Source organism: Colius striatus, chromosome 23 (assembly GCF_028858725.1).
Source record: "Colius striatus isolate bColStr4 chromosome 23, bColStr4.1.hap1, whole genome shotgun sequence".
Taxonomy (NCBI): Eukaryota; Metazoa; Chordata; class Aves; order Coliiformes; family Coliidae; genus Colius; species Colius striatus.
Window position 1 is genome coordinate 6,287,348 of NC_084781.1, and position 19,875 is coordinate 6,307,222.

A 19,875-nucleotide genomic window follows, 5' to 3' on the forward strand; every position below is an offset into this window, starting at 1 on the left:
GACGAGGCTGCAGAGGGGCAAAGTGCAGACACTTTAATGCGAGTTCCTCCCCGCAGACCCGCTCGTGGGGAGCAGCGGCGGGGCCCCCGCACCCCCTGGCACCACCGCACCCCCCATCCCCCCCCCACTCAGGCACTGAACAGAGCCCCCGCGCTCGGGGGCCGCGGGGCTGCTGGCACGGCGGGCACGGAGCGGCAGCAGCACCTTCTCCAGTGTCACTTGCCACCAGGGACGGGCAGCCCCCAGCCCTGGCTCTGCCCACAGCCGGCCTCGGGACGGGCACACGGCACCGGGCAGGGACCCAGCCGGGGCAGGGGGAAGGAGGCACACTGGGACCCCCGGGCTGCACGGAGAGGGGGACGGAGCAGCCGGCGGGCCCCTGGCACGGGCAGCCCTCCCCTGAGGCACGTGGCGGCCCGGCGGGTCCCCGCTCCCGGGGCTTTGGCACGGCGCCGGGGCAGCCGCGGGCCCCTAGAACACGTAGATCTTGTCCCGCTGGACACAGTCCAGGTCATCGTCCAGCGTCAGCAGCACCTGCGGAGCCGGGGCAGCGGGGTCACCGTGAGCCGTGGGGCCGGGGCCCAGAGGCGGCCGTGCCGGCGGCCGGCAGCACCTACCAGGAAAGAGCCGAACATGGCGATGGAGGAGAGGAAGTGCCAGATGTCGTGGTCGTCAAAGAAGTCGAGCAGGATGCAGTCGCGGTTGTGCTCCCGGGACTCGGCCGGCGTTTTCTGCCGGGACACGGCCGTCAGTCACTGCGCCGACCCCACGCCCAGCCAGAGCCCAGCCAGAGCCCGGCCAGAGCCCAGCCAGAGCCCACCCCCTCACCTGCCACGTGCTCAGCCCCTGGAAAAAGAAGAAGAGGGCGAAGCCCCAGACCACGGAGGTGCCGACGATGCAGAGCAGGGGGATGAGCTTGATGCGCTCGCCGCTGCGGAGCTGTGGGAGAGGCCAGGGTCAAGGGCCTGCCCTGCCCTCCCTAAGGGGCACGCAGCACCCGCACAGCCGGGCCGGGAGCTCGGCTCAAACCTTCATGATGATGTAGAAGGCAAAGTAGAGGAGCAGGTTGCAGATGCCGATGGCCAGCAGGTAGGAAGCGAAGTCGTTGGGGCGGACAATGAGGCCGTAGGCGGCGCTGGGGAGGCAGGGACAGGCAGCGGGCTCAGCACAGCAGCCTGGGGTGGGCTCCCCACCATGCCCACACGCCCACCGGCCCCCCGCTACCCCGGCGCCACCAGGGAGAGCCGCCATGCTCGGCTCACAGCTGCCACGAGCTGGCCGTGCTCAGCCTGGCCCCAGCGCAGGGGCCTGCAGCCGGGGGAGGCTGTGGCAGGAGCAGGGGGCGAGCGGCACTGGGATGGGCAGCGCTGGGCTGAGGAAGGAGCGCGGCGGCCGGCGGGCACTCGGCTCTGCACTTACAGCGACCAGTTGACGATGTTCCCCATGACCAGGAGCACCATGCGGTCCTGCGAAGGGGGAGAGGGCTGTGAGGGGCAGGTGGGGGGCTCGGCGAGCCAGAGTCCCCACCACCGTGAGCCGCAGCACCAGCACTCACCACATACATGGGCCCGCTGCACTGCCGCACGCAGTCCGTGTACAGCACGTGCAGGATGCGGCGCGGCACGCCCGAGTCTGTGCGGAGAGGAGGGCAGGGGAGGGCAGGGGAGGTCATGCAAGGGGTCCGCAGTGGTGCCCCCCACCCGCCCCCCGCACGGCGGTGCCCCCGCCTCACCCAGCTTCCAGCGCCCCATGTAGTAGAGCTGAGTGCTGAGCAGGAGCGTGGCCACGATGTGGATGACGGAGAAGACGATCCAGAAGGCCGTGTTCCCTTTGCCAAAGACCTGCAGGGCGAGCAGGGCCGTGGGCAGTGGGGGCAGTCAGCCTCCCCATCCCATCCCATCCCATCCCATCCCATCCCATCCCACCCCATCCCATCCCCCCGCTGCACTCACCACGCCGACGACAGAGAAGAAGATGACGAGGGCCAGGCAGGCGTAGGCGCTGTAGGCGCTGGCATTGATGTCCGGGTGACGCTTCTGGTAGAGCTTCAGCATGCAGAGCCCCGCGATCATGTACATGAAGGAGGTGTCTGCGGGGGCAGCGGCTGTCAGCAGGGCAGGGGCAGCCCTGGGGCTGGCAGTGGGGGGGCTGGGGGACACTCACCGAACTGGAAGTTGGTGTAGTTGGGGCAGACGTGGTAGCAGGCGCTGAGCAGCCCCTCCATCATCAGGGCAGTGCCCATGGCATAGAAGAGCCCGAAGTGCTTGGGGATGCCACACTCCTGGGGGGTGGGAGGGGAGGGGGGAAGCGAGGGGTCCCGGGTGGCCACAGCCCCCACCTACCCCGGCACACGTCTCTTACCAAGGCGTGGGCGTCGTTGCGCATGAGCGCCCGGTTGTAGTTGATCTCCCGCTGGAGGATGATGAGGAGGAAGAGCAGGCCCAGCAGCACGTAGCCCAGGTTGCTGAGGATGTTGTTGAAGGCGCTGCAAGGGGGCACAGGCCGGGTGTGGGTGCTGCAGACCCTCCTCCCCCTCCCAGGGCCCCCCAACCACCCGCAGCCCCCCCTGAGCCCACCTGAGGTTCCCCAGCGGGTGGGCGCACAGGAAGTTGTAGTAGCAGATGTCCTGGTTGCCGGTGACGTTCACCACCTGCGTGCAGGGGCGGCTGAGAGCGGGTGGCAGCCCTGGGCTGTGGGCAAGGGGCACCCCCCAGCCCTCCCCATCCTGGCTGGGGAGCGTGGTGGGGGGAGCACAGCCCCCAGACCCCCCTAGCCCCGTGGCCTCACTCACCGTCTGGTAGGTGATGACGAGCTGGATGACGGGGAGGGCGTAGAAGACGGCGATGGTGGCGATGTTCCTGGGGGAGGCAGGCGGGGGGTCAGGGGGTCCCTGTCTCTCGGGAGGGGGGTCCCTGCACCCCATCCCCGCTGCGCCCCACTCACCAGAAGTAGATCTGGTACTTCTTCCGCAGCACCCGCTTGTCCTTGCGGGCCAGGTCAGCCACGCAGAGGTATTGCTGCAGGGAGAGGCGTGTTGGGGGGCTGCGCCGGCGGGGAGCGGCCGGCGAGGGGCGCGGGGGGCGCGGCGCACCTTGGTGCGGATCACGTTCTTGTCATAGTCGATGTCGGCCAGTGTGTCGTAGTCGTCCTCCTCCACCGAGCTGAGCGAGTCCAGGCGCGGCCGCCCCGCCACGTTCTCCAGCGCCCGCTCCCCTGCGCCCGAGCCGCGGCCATCAGCGCGGCCCCCGCACAGCGCGGCACAGCCCGCCCCGGCACCCCGATCACCCCCAATCAAGCCCCGGGACGCAGCTGGGCGCGTGCGTGGGCATGGCCCCGCGCCCCCGGCCCCGCGCCGAGCAGGGAGCAGAGCAGCTCAGCGCCACGGGCGCAAGCTGGAGGCAGGGCAGATTTTGGCTGGATTGGCCCGCCCCTGCCCGGTACCAGCATCTACCCATGGCAATGCTGAGCGGCCTCATCGGGGCGGACGGCGTGCGCCGCTTGAACTGCTCCTGCCCTTCAAAGGAAAGCGAGAGGGGTTGCAGTGGGAGCGGGGCTGAGCCCGGGGGACTCCCCGGCACGTGCCCGACGACGGAGACCCCGCTGCGGGCCGGGCACGGAGAGGCTGGAGACCCAGGGACCCTTCCCCGAGGCGCAGAGGGCGGAGGCGGGACGCTGCCGGCAGCGCGGCGCTGGCGGGGCAGCCCTGGCAGGCTGGCTCTGTGGGGCCGTGGCCATGCGGCCACCGCGCTGCGACTCACCCACGTAGCCGTAGGGGCCGTCAGCTGAGCCCAGGCTGTCCGAGACGCCCTCGGTGCTGCCGGAGGAGCCGTTCCCTGCAGGGACAGACAGGTGAGTGGGCACGGCCGCCTGGCAGCGGGCAGGGAGGAGAGGGAGAGCGTGGCACTCACCGAAGGAGCCATAGCCATAGCTGTCGTAGGGCGAGTGGCCCATGAAGGAGTCGGGGATGCTACGGGCATGTCCTGCAAGACAGGGAGGGCCACGTCAGCTGCCGCGGCCTCCCGTGGCACCCCTGGCCCCGGGCCACGAGCTCGCTCGCAGCCAAGGACGGGGCAGGCGCTGGCACCTACCCAGAAGCGATGCTGGGAGTCCCCGGAAAGCCGTGAGAGGAGAGAGACAGACTTGGTGAGATGCCCAAGCCCCGGAGCAGCCCTGGCAGCCCGGAGCAGCGAGGCCCGAGCCCCAGGACATCCCTGTGCCCCTGTTCGGGGATTGTCCCCAGGGACAAGCAGGGCTCAGGGGACAGAGGGGAGCTACTGCACAACTGAAGCCTTTGCCAATGGGCTCGAGGGGGCAAAACAGACAGGACTCCTGCAGGCAGACCTTCCCTCCCCCTGCCACCAGCTCCTGCCCCCAGCCCCTCACCTGTGTCCAGGCTGGGTGAGTCGATGGCAGCCAGCAGCCCCTTCCTCTTCTGCTGCCTGCCGAGAGAAGGGGCCGTGAGCGATGCCGCGCTGGTGGCACGGCCGAGGGCTCTGCAGGGCAGCGAGGGCAGGGACTCACCGGCACCTCTCCCAGCAGGCAATGAGCAGCGTGAGGACGTAGAAGGAGAGGAAGATGCCCAGGCAGAAGAGGACACTGCTCACATAGGCTTCGGCTGCAAGGAGCCAGGACAAGCCCCGGTCAGCGGGAGCGATGGCCCCAGGGACCACTGCCAGCCCCGCTGAGCCCCCAGCCCCAGCCCCACGTGGTCTCTGCCAAGCTTACAGGTTATGGCCGGCGACACCATCACCTCCAGCCTCTTCTGCCGGTTGTGCTGATCCACAGGTTCGTCTGGAAGAAGGCAGAGGGCCAGGGCCTCAGCCCTCTGCAGTCCCCACCGCGTGTCCCCTCCCCGGCTCGTCCCCAGCACCCCTGGCACACCTGGTGAGGTGGCTTTGGAGAGCGGGTAGTAGGGCAGAGCCCCTCCACACGCTTCATCCTCCGTCTTCACCACCACCACCACGTAGAAGCTGTTGCTGGGGAAATCCTTCTTCTGAGGCCACCGTCCCGAGGGGGTGAGAGATGGGGGTCAGCAGATCCCACACAAGGGTCTTGGGGAGGGGTCTCAGCTACCCGGCGCTACCTGCCAGCGCCAGGCAGGGGCCCAGAGCCACGTGCCACAGCCCTGTGCCCACCTGCACCGTGATGGCCGCCTTCTTGGTCATGGTCTGGTACATGCCGATGAAGGCCACGTTGTTGTCCAGGTCGTAGACGGGGCACTGCAGGGGCGGAGGGGCCGTCAGCCCCACGGGCACCACGGGCCGCACGGACGGGAGACCCCGCCACCCAGACCTACCAGGATGTCCTGGATGGAGATGACGGAGCAGGGGAAGGCCATGGCCGATGTCACCTTCACGATCACCGAGTCCACCCCCTCGGGAAACTCGTACTTGAAGTACTGCAGGGGGGAAAGGGCCCGTCAGTGCCACAGTGGCCGTGCCCTCCTGCCCCGGCACGGACCCTCCCATGCACCGCACTCACCTGCGGCTGCGCTGCCGTGGCGTTGAAGCTGAACCCTTTGTTGGTCCTGCAGAGAGCACAGGAAGGGGCTGAGGGCTGCTGAGGAGCCGGCAGCGAGGCCGGGGAGCGCGGCGCGGGGCCGGCCTCACCGCAGCACGAAGTTCTCCACGCGCGTGACCCGCAGCTGGTACGAGGTGTTGAGGGACAGCGTGGAGACGTCCACGTAGAAGTGCTGGGTCTCCACCTCCGCCTTGGTCTGGGGCTGGCACAGCGTGCGGCTCACCTCCTGGTACGCGTACTTCCGCTGGTAGCTGTGCAGGCAGGGCGCTCACCGAGCTGTGCTGCGCCCGCCGGGACCCCTGCTCACCCCCTGCCCGCTGCTGGGACCCCTGGCCCCACTGCTGGGACCCCTGCCCGCTGCTGGGACCCCTGCACGCTGATGGGAGCCCTGCCCACTGCTGGGACCCCTGCCCGCTGCTGGGACCCGTGCCCACTGATGGGAGCCCTGCACACTGCTGGGACCCCTGTCCGCTGCCGGGACCCCTGCACACTGCTGGGACCTGTGCCCACTGCTGGGACCCCTGCCCGCTGCTGGGACCCGTGCCCACTGATGGGACCCCTGCACACTGATGGGACCCCTGTCTGCTGCCGGGACCCCTGCCCACTGATGGGACCCTTGCCCACTGATGGGACCCCTGCCCACTGATGGGACCCCTGCCCACTGCTGGGACCCCAGCCCAGCACGGTCCCTCGTGGCTCGGCGGGCAGGGGTGCAGCGCCCACTGCGCCGGTACTCACAGGCCCCGCAGGATGAGGGGCACCTGGAAGGAGACCACCGCCGCCTTCTGCCGCACCACGAAGAGGACGGGCAGGTCCTTGTGTTCCGAGAGGACGTTCACCGACACCCGCACGCCCTCTGTCTGCGGGGGGCCGGGGGGGAGGGTGAGGCGTTGGCCGGGTGCCGGCGCACGGACTTTGCCCGGCCGCCGTGGCACAGCCCCGAGGCCGCGGTGACGGGCCGGCGCGGTGACGGGGAGCCCGCGGGGGCTCGCCCCGGCTCACCCAGTTCCTGCGGACGCTGTGGTTGAAGGCGTAGATGTGCAGCAGGTCGGCGTCTACCCAGTCGGTGTAGGTGGTGTCGAAGAGAGCTTCCTTCTCCTCCACCTGCCGGTGCCCGTGGGGCTGGGGCTGGGGCAGGGCGGGCGGCAGCGCCAGCAGCGCCCAGGCCAGCAGCGCCCGGGCCAGCGCGGCCGCGCCGGCGCTCGCCATCCCGCCAGCATCGCCCGTGGCTCCGCTACCGCACGGGCACCGGCCGCCGCGCCGGGACAGGACGGTCAGCCGGGCCGCGCACCGTGCCCCATCGTCAGCCCCTCCGCCGCCGGTCGCGGTGCCGATCCCCGGGCCGCTGCCGCCGGTGCCGGTGCCGACGCGAGCGGGCGCAGCGCGGGGAGCCGGGCGCGGGTGCCCGCGGTGCTGCCGCCGGTGCGCGGTGCCCGATCCCGGTGCCGGTAACTCCGTGTCCCCCCGCTGCGCTGTAAACACGGCCCGGCCTGACGTCACCCGCGTCGGGCGTTACAAAGGGGCCGGGCCGGGGAAGTGACGCGGCGGCGGGCGGCGTGTGCGGCTGCGCCCGCGGGCACCGGCACCGGCCGCTCCAGCCCCGGCCCCGCCAGCCCCGGCCGCTCCAGCCCCGGCCCCGCGGGACAGCCCCCGCTCCCCTGGCGGAACCCACGGGGCAGCGTCAGCCGCAGGGACCCCCGGGCGCGGGGCAGGGACCGCCCTGCACGCCGAGCCCCCGGCCTGGGGAGGGAGCTGGCGGGGCCCCCCCAGCCCTGTGTTGGTCCCGGGACGTGTTCGCTGCCGCCGTGCCCTCGTCCGTGGTCGGACACGCGGCAGCGGCTGCCCCCGGTACCGGGCTGGCTCGGTGCCGCTGCCGGTTCCCGGGGCACTGCTGCAGGAGGAAATGCTGCTGCTGTGCCCTGGCCGCACGGGGCTGAGACTGCTCCTCTGCCCAGCTCCAGCCTGTGGCCCCCGAGGCCTGGCTGCACTCGGGATGCCCAGGGCCCTTGCCCAGCCCGTGCTGCAGAGGTCCCTGCGAGGTGGGGTACGGGCACCCTTCCTTCAGGTGCTCAAACAGCCCCTCCACTGCCAAGCTTCCTGCCTACAGCCCTCTGCTAAGGGCTTCGTGCCCCTTCTGTCACCCTTCTGTGTGTGTGAGCGGGTTTTTGTGGCTTTACCCCCCGTGCTGAGACAGCCCAGACCCGCTTTATCTCATAGGAAGCCGTTTTCCAAGCCTGAACTGCCACCCCTGGCCTCTGCCACCCGCCTCCTGCTGTTCTGCCCTGGACAAATGTCAGGAGCCAAGAGCACTGCTGCTATTGTGCACTTTATTTCTACAGGTGCCCTCAGCGAGGGTCCCAAAGCACTTTCCTGGGAGCCTGCCGATGGTTTCCAGGGCTGGGTGGTGCCGCCGGCAGCAGCTGAAGGAGTGAGGGGCTGGGGGACAGGAGGGAGAAGCAGAACCGACGCCAGAGCTGGACCAGGGTGACGGTAAGCGGGGCTCTGAGCTCAGCCTGCTGAAAGGAAACAGACAAAACCCATCCCTGGGAGCTCAGGGAGAAGAAACGGATATTGACCGAGGGGCGAGGAGCTGGTGGGAGCTGGAGACAATGACAGGGGGCAGGAGGTCGGTGTGGCATCCCCTGCGGGGCGGAGGGCAGGGGGTGCGGGAGGGTGTTTGGCCCAGGAAAGGTGGTGGCAGCGCCTGCAGGGAGGGCCTCGTCTCACACCCAGCTCAGGGCTCCTCACCAGCCTCCTGCTGCCCAGCAAGTCACAGCAGACTCTGTCCCTTGGCACCCTTCCTGTTGCCTTTCCCTGCGCCCACAGGCAGGGCGCTGGCATTGCTCAGAGGCAGCAGGCCCTGGCACAGATCTGTCCCAAGCAAAGGGGGCTCTTGAGGGAGGGGAGAAGCTCTGCAGAGCTCCCTTTGCCCTGTAACAGTCACAGGGTCCCAGTGGCCTAAGCCCCAGGGACACTGGGCACCCCGAGCTGCAGCCAAAGCTTTGCCACACATCCTGCAGCCAGGTGCTTGGTGTTTGGCTCAGTGATGAGGGACTGCAGCTGTGTGTGGTGGGATGGGCTTGCCCCAGGCCTAGCAGGAGCCTGAGCAGGGCAGAAGCTGTCCTGGCCTTGCAGGGATGGTTTTGGGAGCAGAGGAGGATCCTGAGCAGCAAACCCAGCACCGAGGAGTGAGCCGGGCAGCGGATCCTGCACGAGGGCTGACACTGCCCCGGTGAGTTAGGAGCTTTTTACTGGAGGGGACATTGCTGGGTGCCATGAAATGCCAAGTGGGGTCTTTCTGAACAGGAGAGCTTCTGGAAGGCTGGGCTGCAGTCAGAGCACAAGCAGCCTCCTCACACAACACCCCAGGCAGGAACAGCTACACCTCCACTGTACTCCTGACCCTCAGAGGCTGCTGCAGGAGGGATACCAGCTTGGAACCTGAAAGCTCCTGGGTGGTTTTGCCTTGTGGGTGGGGGCATATAGAGGAAAGCAGGATGAAGCAGCCACACTGAAAAGTCCTCCACGGGCAACATGCAGCCCCAGGGCAGAGGCATCATGGTGGGACGAGGACCTGGGTGATGAACAAGCTAAATTGAGCAGGGGTTAAAAGGCAGCGAGGCCACAGGGGGCTGGGAGCTGAGGAGAGGATGGGCCAGGCTCAGCCTGAGCCTGCCCTGGGATGGGGTGGGAGGAGAGGAGCCCACAGTGGGAAAGAAGCACAAGAACACGCACCTGGGAGTGTTACACGACTTGGTTAACTGTTTCTTTACAGGTCTCAATTCCAGTTTCATGCTGCTTGGGAAGGAGGGGAGGAGTGAGAAGGCGACACGTGTCCCCTCAGCTCCCCTCAGCCCCCGGGAAACGCCAAGCGACCCCCCCAGAGCAACTGCAAAAGGTGGGCCCGAGGTTGGAAAGAAGCATCTGCTCTGGCTTTTGCGAGTGGAATGTGATTCTTGTTGAGCGGGTGACACACACACAGACACACACAGAGAGCCCCGTGCCCGGGGCAGGCCGGGCACGCCAGGCAGGCTACGGGGGTCTAGGACAACCACAGAGCGACGAGACGCGAGGGGGGTACGGGGCGACAGTCCTGGGCTGGGCTGCCACGAGGAACGGTTGCAGAGTAAAACTCTCCTTGGGCTGCTTTCCTCCTGCACTAAAAGCAAAGGCAGGCAGCTGCGGGGCAGCTGGAGCTTCGCCTTCCCCCCTCCGCGCGCCGGGGACGGGCGGCCGGGGACGTTCTACAATGGAAAGTGCTCGAAGAAAGAAGGATCCTGTAGTGCCGGGGCCACAAGTGCTCCGGGTGCCGGCGGGCGCTCAGGCCAGCGGGGCTCGCTTCTCCTCGGGGGTCTCCTCCAGCAGCTGCATGATCAGTTCGTGGAGGGGTTTGCAGATCTTGGCGTAGCCCCCTCCCGTCAGGTGCAGGAAGTCGAACATGTCATGGTAGGAGATGGTGCCGTCTGAGTGCACGAAGCCCGCGTCGGCGTCCAGCAGCTGCACGTTGGGCAGCTTGGGCAGCGAGGCCTTCAGCAGCTGGTTCACACGGGCGTTCTTCTGCCGCAGCGGGTTGGGCTTCTCCCCACGAGGTAGCAGGCCCTGGCACCGGCAGGAGGAGGAAGAGAGCTCGGTATGACTGGGAGGAGCTGGGCCCCGGCCCACCCCTCGGCCCCTGGCGCACGCCTCATCCCTCAGGCTCGGTGTGAGATGCAGCAGGAGCCGGGTGAGCTGCGACCCCGCCGCCAGGGCACCCCCTCGGTGTGTTCCCTCCCCGAGTTCCCTCGGGCTGCGCTGTCTAGCTCCTGGGCTCACAGCGAAGGCGACGGCCCGGCTCCTCCCCAGGGGAAGGCACAGCTCGGCTGCCGAGCCAAGGAGGCCACCGCGGCTTCCCAGTGCCAGCCCCAGCTGAGAGGAGGCAGGGAGGCAGCCACAGTCCCCTAGAGAGCTCCCCAGGAGTCCTGGGCTGGCACCTGCTTTGGCTTCACCGCGCCAGACGTACCAGCACAATGACTTTGGCCTGTGGCTGCTGGGTGTTGATCAGGCGGACGATGGCCTCGATCCCCCCTGCCACTTCTTCGGCTGTGTTTTCGTGGTTGTTGGTTCCAACCCAAACAACAATGACCTAGCAGGAGGAGAAGGGTGTTGGCAGGTGTCTGGGCACGGTGACAGGATGCCTGGCCCCAAGAACCCGGGATGAACGGTGTCTGGGGCCGGGGAGCTGCACCCAGCCTGCAAGAGTTGTCTGGATGTCAGTTCTGCCCCTTTCTGAAGAGCAGCTGATGAGCTTCTGTATCAGCAGGGATGAAGAACCGGCTCTGCTGAAGCTCTGCTTTTGTTAGTAAGAGAGTGCTGAGGAACAGCTGGAGGAGGAGCCTGGCCAGCTCCCTGGCAGGGGCTCTGCAGCCTGCCTGGCTCTGGGGACAGCCCCCAGGGCTCCAGGCCAGTAGCAGCCTGAGCAGTGTTGCTGCTGGGACTGGGGGGTGGCCTCTGTCAAAGGCTGATGACCCCACCTGCATCTTCACCTGCACCAAGCCCTTCTGGGAGCCATCCAGCTGCTCCTCAGCACTGCCCTGTGAGCCCTGCTCAGGCAGGGTTCTGCTAAGGGACAGCTCCCCCAGCTCAGCACCACCAGGCCCAGGCCTCTCTCCTCAGCCAGCACGTGGTGCCAGCTCTGCTGTGCTGCCCCTACCTTGGGTTTGATGTTCTCCAGCTCCCCGTTCTTCAGCCTCCACAGGACGTGACCCGTGGTGTCTCCCCCGATGCCGAAGTTCAAGGCGTGGAGGGGTGAGAAGAGCTCCCGCCAGATCTGCAGGCACAGAGCCACATGTGCCTCAGAGCAGTGTCCCCACGGGGACACAGGGCTCCTGCAGGGATCAGGGACACTGCCAGAAGGCACAGCAGGACAGGAGGAGCCTGTGCCCAGGGAAACCTTTCTCATCAGCAGGGGACCAAACCCGGGGTGAGGGAAGCAGGAGCTGCTCTGTCAGCTCAGAGAAGAGAGGCAAAAGCGGGCTTTGCAGGAAGGGCACAGTGAGGATGCCCACAGTCCCCCAGGCCCCTGGGGGATGGATGTTCTCTGCCCACACAGGATACATCTGGCACGGCCTGGCTGGCGGTTTGGAAGGTGAGGTTCAAGGAAGCAGCCAGCGGGGGTGTGAGCGATGGCTGCAGAGCAGAGGGCACGTGGCAGGGCTTTGTGCAGACACAGAGAGGGTCGGGAACAGGGGACGCAACAGGGAGGGCTAGCAGGGAAATGCGAATGGAAGGGATCAGCAGTCACTGCACTAGAGCCAGACAGTGGTGTTCCCCTGAGCCCAGCTTCCCCCCCCCTCTGCCCTGGTACCTCATACTGCTGCAGCAGCTGCACCATGGAGTCGCCCACGAACAGCACGTCGGGCTCCTTGTCTTTGCAGTCCAGGACAAAGCGATTGTGCTGGGGAAGGAAAACAGCAAGGTAAGCTCTGGCTGATGCTCCTCATTTTCCCCCTGCTGCAGGCCAGCCAGGACCTGCACACACTGCTGGCTACAGCAACCCCAGCAGCAGCAGCCTCTGCCTGCTAAATGCACATGAGCTGGGAGCCTGTGCACCCAACGATGGCAGAACAGACACAGGAAGAGCTGCTGGCTGCAGAGCATCCTCTACCCACCCCCTGGCTAGGTAGCCATGCCAGAGCAAGGCTGCCATTGCAGGAGCACCAGCACCACCACAGATGTATCCCGCCAGCACTGGCCTCAGGGTAAGAAACAGTGGCTGGGCCCCATGCCGTGGTCCCTCAGCAGCCCTGCAGCTCCCCGGCATGAGCCCTGGCCCTCCCTGCCCCACCGTACCTGGGACATCCACCTGTCATCGCCCTGCACGTCCTCGGCGGCGTGAGGCACAGCTGCGGGGTTGGAGCTGCCCTGGCTCATGCTGCTCCTGCGGAGAGAGCGCGTCAGAGCAGCTCCCGCTGCCTGCAGAGACAGCGGCTGCCCGGGGGCTGCTCTGCGTCCTGCACCAGGGCCCGCGCGGCACAGCTATGACGCTGCAGCCAGAGCCGGGGCAGCGGGCGCAGCGCTGAGGGAACCTCCCCCACCCCGCTCCCGGCGGGCTGACAGCGCACCCCGAGCGGCCGCGGGACCCGAGGCGAGGGGGGCGGCGGCCGGCGCGGGGACGGACCCGGCCCGTGCTCGCGGATGGCGGGGGGATGGCGGCCCGCGGCCGCGCCGCCGCCGCCTGGCCGGAGCTCACAGGCGGGGCCCGCGCGGGCAGCTCCCCGCGCGCCGCGGCCTCCCGGCTGACAGCGGCGGCCGTGCCCCGGGCGGCGATGGCGGCCGTGGCGGGCCCCGAGCACTCACGGCGGCTGCGGCTGCGCCCGCGACTCCATGGCGGCCTCGGCCGGGCGCGTCCCTCCCCTCGGCCCGGGCCGCCTCCCCCTCCCCGCCGCGCCTGCGCCGCCGCTTCCGCTTCCGGCGCGGCCCGCCAATCGCCGCCCGCCTCGCGCGCCGCTTCCGCCCGCGCTGCCGGAAGTCCCGCCCCGCGCGGGGCCTCCCGTCGCGGTGACGTCGCTGCCCCCGGCGCGCCGGGCCCGTCCCGCCGCCGGTTCGCGCTCGAGGCGTCGCGGGGCCGCCGCCGCCAGCCTCGGCGCTGAACGGGCACGGGGAGGGGGGCGCCGCGGGGTGCGTGTGCGCGAGCAGTGGGCGGGGCCCGAGGCTCGGTGCGGGGCCGTGACGTCACCGCGCCGGGGCCCGGCCGCCGCCGTTGCCCGCAGCGCCACGCGGGGGCGCCCCGGCGCAGCCGGGCCAATGGGCGGCGGCGGCGGGCGCTGACGTCACGGCGCCGCCCCCGGGGTTGCCACGGCAGCCGCCCGCCCCCCGCCGATGAGCTCACGCGCTGCCGCAGCCCCGCGCGGGGGGGTCGGCGACAAGATGGCGGCGGCTGCAGCGGCGGCGGCGGCGGCGGGCGGCGCGGGGGGGGGGCGGCGGCCCTCCCGCCGCGGCCCCGCGCCTGCCTCCGGCCGCGCCGCCCCCGCGCCCGCCCGGGCCCGCGCGCATCGGCTACTACGAGGTGGAGCGAACCATCGGCAAGGGCAACTTCGCCGTGGTGAAGCTGGCCACGCACCTGGTGACCCGCGCCAAGGTGAGCGAGGGGCGGCCGCCGCGGGGCGGGGGGGACTGTCAGCGGGCCCTCGGCCCCGGGGCCGCGGCGCGGAGCGGGCCCCCGCCGCCTCCCCCTGCCGCCGCTGCGGACGGGCCGGCCGGCGCCGCGGGCTGCGGGAGGAACAGCGGCGGGGCCAGGCGGAGCGGCTGCCGTGTGCTGCCGAGGGGAAGGCGCGGCTGTGCCGGGGCCCTGCGGCCGGGCGCGGGGGGACACGGGGAAGGGGCACGGCGCGGCACGGGGCCGGCTGCTGCCGGAGCAGCCCCGGCGCTGCCACACTGCGGGCTGCGGCATGGACTCGGTGCGGCTTTGCGGGCCGAGGGCTTCCCCCGGAGCCGCGGCGGGGAGCGGAGAGGCCTCCCCCGGCCTGCTCCCGGCTGCCTGAGGAGCGTGGGATGGCCAGGAAGGCGGCGTTGGCCTGCGCCGCTGCCTTGTCCTGCTGCGAGCCTCTCGCGGGTTGTGTTACACCGAGACAGCAGCGCCCGGCCACTGTTCCCTTCACTGCTGCAAGCTGTAGCTTTCTGGTCGCACAACTCATACAGTGCATCGCAGGGGCTACTGGAAAAGCAGCCAGCTAGCACCTCCTGGATGATGCTTGCCGGGATGGGGTGATGCTTGCCCATCTGGCATCACCTGACCTCCGTTTCTGCACCTTCGATTGCAAGACGCTGTGGTTTGACCATCAGCTCCGCTGCTGTGGGCTCGTGCGGGGCTCGGCAGGTGTTTTCCCCGTGATAAAGCTCCACAGGGGTGGCCAGTTGTGACCTTTCGAGCTCGGGAGCTGGATCCTCAGGAGTATCCTACAGGTCACATTCCTGGTGTCAGCCTCCTGCACTGAGCGAAGGGCTGTTGCGAGCAGCGCTCACGTGAAAGGCCGAGGCGCAGGCTGACTGTGCCGTGGGAACGGTTGCTTTTGCTGAAGGGTGGCCAAAGGCACCCAACCTCTGCCTTCAGGTCGTGTTGAAGGCTGCCAGGGCTGGGTTGTATGGCCCGTTTGTGGGTGCCAGAGGAGGATGTCGGGCCTGGGAGATGCCCGCTTGGCTCCACGGCAGGTTCCACTGGTGCGTGCTGCTGTGAGGGGGCCGAGGGAAAAGCTGGCAGTTGGTGGGATGGCAGGTTCAGCCGCAGCTGCTGAGCCTGCTGGAGTGTGTGTGGTACTGCAGCTCTGCCTTTGGGGACCTTGCACGTTCCCCCCGAGGAGATGGGATCCCTCTGACTCTCGAGTGCTCCCTGGGCCCAGGGAAGTGCCTGTGCTGGAAGAGCTGCCTCCTGCTCCCTTGGGCTGTGCCAGGGCCTGTCGGGCTGAGCGGGAGTAGCTGGGACCTGAAGCTCGCCCTGGAAGCTCTTCAGAAGGGATCCCTTGGGCACGGGCTGCTATACCCTGGCTCGTCGCACCTTGGTAAGAAGGTGAAGAGCTCCAGAGGCTGGTGCTCAGGGCCGTTCGGGGAGTTGGAGGCACTGTGTTGATGTCAGGGCTCCCTTCCTGTAGTTAGTGGCTCAAAGGGGCTGCGATGCGCTGCCAGGACTGAGCGTCCCTGCCCCGTGGCCCTTTCCCCTACAAAAGCAAAGCAGGGGCCGCTTTGGTGCCTGACCTGGTGTGAAAGACACGGGGTGCCTGTGGCTGTTGGTGTGGGGGCACGGTGTCGGCGTGTGGAGAGCAGCCCAGCACGTGCCCATCTCCGGCACGTGCCGTGGTGCCACGGCGCTGCCGGCCCCATGTCACTGCCCCTCACAAGCTGAATGGGTGTCAGCAGCCCTGGGGATGCCAGCGACAGGGTGTTCATCATCCCAAAGGACAGGAGGCCTGTGCTCACCGTTGTGTCTCCTGGAACAGGCGCCGGTTTGTGTGTGAAGCAGGCAGTCGCTGGCTCCTGGGCTGGGATCCTGTGCTGTGTGGCGGAGCTGCTGTGAGGGCTGCGCGGCAACTGCAGCCACTGCTGTGGCTGGGACGAATTGGGCACCGGCAGGGCAGCTTGCTGCACCTTTCCTCCTCTGTTTCCTGCCTTCCTCCCCCTTTGTCTCTTTCCCAGGAAACCTTTTCTTGTCTCCTTTCTGAACATCTTCCCAGTGACCTACTGGATGAGTTGTTTTCCCCTCACTTCCCATTTACCAGTCCTGCAGGTGACTTCGTTAGGATTCCAGCTCTGTTCAGACACTGGAGCTGTTTCTGATGTCACAGTTTATAACCGGGGTTGGTGGCTGTAGGTTGGCAGAGGGGGCTTCACAAAAGTGCTGTGGCCACAGGCCTTGTGTTCCTGGCTCTCTGGGTGCTGCAGTTCAGTGTGTAGGACCTGTTGGGGATGAGGAGGTTTTTCTCTCAGAGGAGCAGAGATAAGAATTCACAGCCCTGGGAGAGGGCAGCTGCCTCCCAAGCTCAGTGATGTTCCTTCTGTGCTGTCCTGACTTCTTCCAGGCTGCTTGTTCACTTCTTTTTGAGTTGCTGGGCATTTTCAACAGTAGCCAGGTAACAGATGAGGCTGGAAATGCATTTGGCATCCTGTGGTAGTGGCAACCTGCACTTGTTTCATTGGCTGGTCCCCCAAAACCTTGGGTCCTTGCCAGATAGATCCCTTCTGCTACCATCATCCCAAGCACAAGTAGAGAAAGGCTGGGACGTGTGTTTCTGCCTAAGTTTGTAAGGAGCTGAGCAATTCCTCAGGAACAGGAGGTATTTCTGCTTTTACTTGGAGAGGGTGTTCCCAGCTTAGTTTACGTGGCTCATCTTTGGAGTCACCAGCAGAACCAAGCTGGCAGTGGAGGTGGCCACTGTGGCTCTTCATGGGGGGATACAAACGCAGCTGGTAGACTCTCCTACTGCTGGGGCTGCGCTGTCCAGGGACTTCAGTGAGCATGGTGGGGATAAGAGTGAACGCCTGTGACTGAGGCATTGCCTGTACCGACTGCAGGCTCCACTCAGCGTGTTTTGTGACAACTTGTTTCTTGCTGTAGCAAATAACATACAATTGCCAGGAGATCAGTGCAAGAGTGGGTTGAAACTGGGAGACCAGGCTGCTTCTCAAGAAGTCTAATGGTGCTGACAGGTAGAAGCGGGGCCAGCAGAGCTGTGTGACAGGACGATGTTTCTGCCTGGGGCACCTGTCCCACAGGGAGCCTTTCTGAGCAGGGGGAGCAGCTGGAGAGAGCCGAGGCTGTTGGTACGCACCTCTCAGCTGCCTTGCTGTTAGCATCACTGCTGGGTGAGGTAGGTACATCTTTGGTACCTCTGCCACCTGTCCACCTCCCACCCCTCCTGTCCCCTCTCCTCTCCTGACAGCTGTTTGCAGGCCCAGAGGTTGAACAGGAGTGGGCAGAGGAAGGACCATGGCAGGAGGAGGGTTGGGAGCCTCACCTCTTGGTAGGAGCCTTGCAAAGGTTTTGTGAATACTGCAGAAGCCTAATTAGGGTTTCTACAGCCTGTATTCTCATTTGTGTTTGAAGGAGGAATCGTGTTAGAAGGAAATAAGGAAATAGCAGCGTGTTGCTGGGAGACTGGGCTCCTTGGGTATTAGCTATTTTCGCTGAAGAGCAGCAGCTAAACTCCTTTTTCCCCGTGTGCTCTCGCTGGGTCATGTATCAGCCCTGTGTGACTGCCACAGAAATATGCTGGCCCCAGCAGCTCGCCCCTTCTTGCTCTCGGCCAGGGGATTGATTGTGTGACCCCTGTGTGGCTTTCCCCACACGAGTAAAGCTTTGGGAACTGTGTCCAGTGGTAGCAGAAGTTGGGATTGACACAGGTGGAAGCTCTCGCTAGCTGAAGGGTTCTCGTGGCAATGGCGACCTCTCCGCAGGAGTCTACCGGTCATGCCGTCGTCTGCTCCCGTGGGAGCTTGCACGGCTTCAAGCACAGCAACTTGGCCACAGATCCCAGTCCAGGGCTTTAATGTGCTGCATTAACACTTTACATGAAGCAACCACCGAAGGCTGACTCATTTTTAGTCATCGTGTGCCTTTTTCTAGTAGCTCTGACCCCAAGTCTCCATAGCGGAGGCTGAACCTCGCCCTCTCTGTTCCACGGCCAATAAAAGGGGTTCCAGAAGAAGGGAATTACGTGGCTTCAGCCAAGCTGCAAAGTAGTCGAATCACATTAACCCACACAAACAAACTCCCACACCCACTGGAACTGACACGTTGTGCTCAAAAATAGCAGAGCACTGCTTGCCTGCGTGTGCGGGGGGAGCCCAGGCGCGGCTCGGCGCTGCACCAGAGCGGGATCCAGGGGGACATCCCGGGGCAGCCCCCCGGCACGTCGCACCGGGGGCCTTCCCTTGCCATGCCTCATCTCCAAATGTTCGTGTCTCGAGTGTCCTGATGATACTGAAATGTTGCTGTTGCTTCTGCTGTTGCTCCTGCCTCTACATTCAGTGCTGGGGACAGTGACCCTCCTGGACTGCTGCGCTTTGGGTACAGGGTGCTCAGAACCTGGGAGAATCGAGTGGGGTCTGGGTGTTCCAGCTGCAGCTGACATGGGCTGTGCTTTGCCTGGCTCTGGGGGTGATGCCTGGGGTCAACTGGTGAGAGGAGGAGGAGGCCTGGCCCACGAGTGACTCCGCACACCCTAAACCGGGAGCTGGACCGCCTCTTCCTTTCCAGTGACCGGCTGCCCGAAGCAAGGCAACTGGACTCTGGCCCGACTGCCTGAATAGGGCCTGCTGGCAGAAGCAGTCAGTGTGCACCGAGTTACTGATTTGCAGGCAGTCCGGGCCACGGACCCCAGTGTTGGCCAATGTTGTGTAACTCGGAGGGTGACTGTTATCGGCGGTCCGGTTCGCCGTGTTCGCTGTAGGTCAGCATCTCCTTGGCCTTTGCCGCTTTGATGTAGGGCTTGGCAACTGGAAGCAATGCCCTCGACTTCTTAAAGCATCTGATGGAGTTATAGTACATTAATTATCGAGTTTGGAAGATGGTTGAGAAGAAAAGGAGTCTCTGTAGGGCAGCGGCGTGCGGCTGCGGGCCTGGCGCTGGAGGCTGCCGTGGTTTGACAGGGAGCCAGGCGCAGGACGACTGTGTGAGCGGCGTTAGAACACACGCCTCGCTGCTGCTGGGAGCAACAGAGAACGTGGGGCCGCCGCAGCACATGAAAGTATTTCAATTGCAGTCTGGATTCGGAGGCTGCCTGTGTCTGCTGACTTTCAGCAAACAGATGGGAGTTGCGTGCCTCCTTCCAATCGCAGTTGAAATATGGTTAGTCCTACTGGAAGTAGTTTTGGCTGAGACGGACCTGGTGAAGGGTTTTCGAGGCTGAGGACGTGCGTGTGGATCCCTGCAACAGGAGGGAAGGCGAGTCTTTGTATGGTTTTTCCTTCCCTGAGCAAGACTGTCTCAGGCTGTGCTCGCTCCTTGTGCTCGCTGCCTTGGCCTTTGCGCTGGACTGCTTCCTGGAGAGCTGCGTCCCAAGCACACAGCGTCTGGTGCAGAAGTACCTGTGTAACGTGGGCAGAGTGTCAAGGTGACAGACTTATGGAAGAGCCCCAGGCACGGCACTGTGGGCACGGTGGGGTTTAAGGCTCAGGGATCTCCCGTCATATCGCCTGGAGTGTTTCTCCATTTTTTGTCTGCGTTCAGGCTCATCAGGTAGCACCAGGGGGGTTCCTGGTCCCTCTTGGGGTGAGGCAGTGACTTGCAGAGTTTTCTTGCAGATAGGAAAAGGCAACTGAATTGAAGCTGATGCCACTTCACTTGAAAACTGCCTGTAATGTTTCACAACATGCAAGTCTTTGTAGTGGGAGGAGCAAGTTGACAGGCTGTATGTAATTGTGTGTGAAGTCTGAGCGGGTGACATGCTGAATGGCAGCAGGGATCCTATGTGAAGCCAACTCCTGTCAGTGGGATGGAGGGACACGGTCTGTTCAGGTACTGAGCTGCTCTTGGAGGCTCACAGGAGGCTGTGCTGATGCTCAGGCTACCTTGGCAAGGGCAGCGTATGCCTCCAAAGCACAGCTGTTGAGCTCTTCTGGGGTACGGGCTACCTTACCATGAAAGTGAAGAAACTAGGTTTAAAAATTGCCTTGTAATCCTTGGCTCTAAATTCCTACAAAGCTGTTTTTCCGTGCTTTCCTTTAGCAACACGCCATTTCATAGTGTGGCTGCTCACTCAGTCTCTTTGCTGTCTCTTCAGGACAAGTTTGATGCCGTCCTTTGCCTGGAGACCTTCTAGGAAAAGCAGCCCAAGCAGCTAACAGCTACAGAAACTACTGAGCTGCATTACCAGCCAGCCTGCCTAA

At 65.7% G+C, this 19,875-nt stretch overlaps 3 protein-coding genes across 11 annotated transcripts in view; 1 reads left to right on the forward strand and 2 right to left on the reverse strand.

The window, feature by feature from the left end:
• Nucleotides 1-10: 10 nt before the first annotated feature.
• On the reverse strand, nucleotides 11-7,016 carry SIDT2 (SID1 transmembrane family member 2). Of its 5 annotated transcripts, none has more exons than XM_062014119.1 (28): nucleotides 6,523-7,016; nucleotides 6,259-6,380; nucleotides 5,610-5,771; nucleotides 5,482-5,509; nucleotides 5,297-5,398; nucleotides 5,136-5,219; nucleotides 4,882-4,993; nucleotides 4,726-4,791; nucleotides 4,522-4,615; nucleotides 4,384-4,439; nucleotides 4,089-4,100; nucleotides 3,909-3,980; nucleotides 3,759-3,833; nucleotides 3,452-3,514; nucleotides 3,092-3,213; nucleotides 2,944-3,017; nucleotides 2,792-2,858; nucleotides 2,577-2,650; nucleotides 2,362-2,485; nucleotides 2,164-2,281; nucleotides 1,953-2,089; nucleotides 1,733-1,841; nucleotides 1,556-1,632; nucleotides 1,420-1,466; nucleotides 1,030-1,135; nucleotides 829-939; nucleotides 618-731; nucleotides 11-534 (listed from the first exon to the last, which is right to left on the reverse strand). In XM_062014119.1, the coding sequence occupies exons 1-28, from the start codon at nucleotides 6,727-6,729 to the stop codon at nucleotides 472-474; spliced, it is 2,598 nt and encodes an 865-aa protein (XP_061870103.1). In that variant the 5' UTR covers nucleotides 6,730-7,016; the 3' UTR covers nucleotides 11-471. The 5 variants fall into 5 exon arrangements, with proteins under 5 accessions (XP_061870103.1, XP_061870101.1, XP_061870102.1 ...); XM_062014117.1 differs by having other exon boundaries at nucleotides 5,482-5,527; nucleotides 6,523-7,012; XM_062014118.1 differs by lacking the exon at nucleotides 4,089-4,100 and having other exon boundaries at nucleotides 5,482-5,527.
• Nucleotides 7,017-9,259: 2,243 nt separating this feature from the next.
• PAFAH1B2 (platelet activating factor acetylhydrolase 1b catalytic subunit 2) lies at nucleotides 9,260-12,942 on the reverse strand. Of its 2 annotated transcripts, none has more exons than XM_062014124.1 (6): nucleotides 12,856-12,942; nucleotides 12,349-12,436; nucleotides 11,864-11,953; nucleotides 11,210-11,326; nucleotides 10,520-10,642; nucleotides 9,260-10,119 (listed from the first exon to the last, which is right to left on the reverse strand). In XM_062014124.1, the coding sequence occupies exons 1-6, from the start codon at nucleotides 12,882-12,884 to the stop codon at nucleotides 9,841-9,843; spliced, it is 726 nt and encodes a 241-aa protein (XP_061870108.1). In that variant the 5' UTR covers nucleotides 12,885-12,942; the 3' UTR covers nucleotides 9,260-9,840. The 2 variants fall into 2 exon arrangements, with proteins under 2 accessions (XP_061870108.1, XP_061870110.1); XM_062014126.1 differs by lacking the exon at nucleotides 12,856-12,942 and adding an exon at nucleotides 12,621-12,708.
• Nucleotides 12,943-13,505: 563 nt separating this feature from the next.
• Nucleotides 13,506-19,875, forward strand: part of SIK3 (SIK family kinase 3) — a 62,892-nt gene continuing 56,522 nt past the window's right edge. For 2 of the 4 annotated variants that reach the window (XM_062013990.1, XM_062013991.1), the window contains exon 1: nucleotides 13,506-13,636. The gene's annotated coding sequence lies outside the window, so the exon portion shown is untranslated. The remainder of the gene's footprint in view (nucleotides 13,637-19,875) is intronic. The other 2 variants (XM_062013989.1, XM_062013988.1) reach the window with 2 other exon arrangements.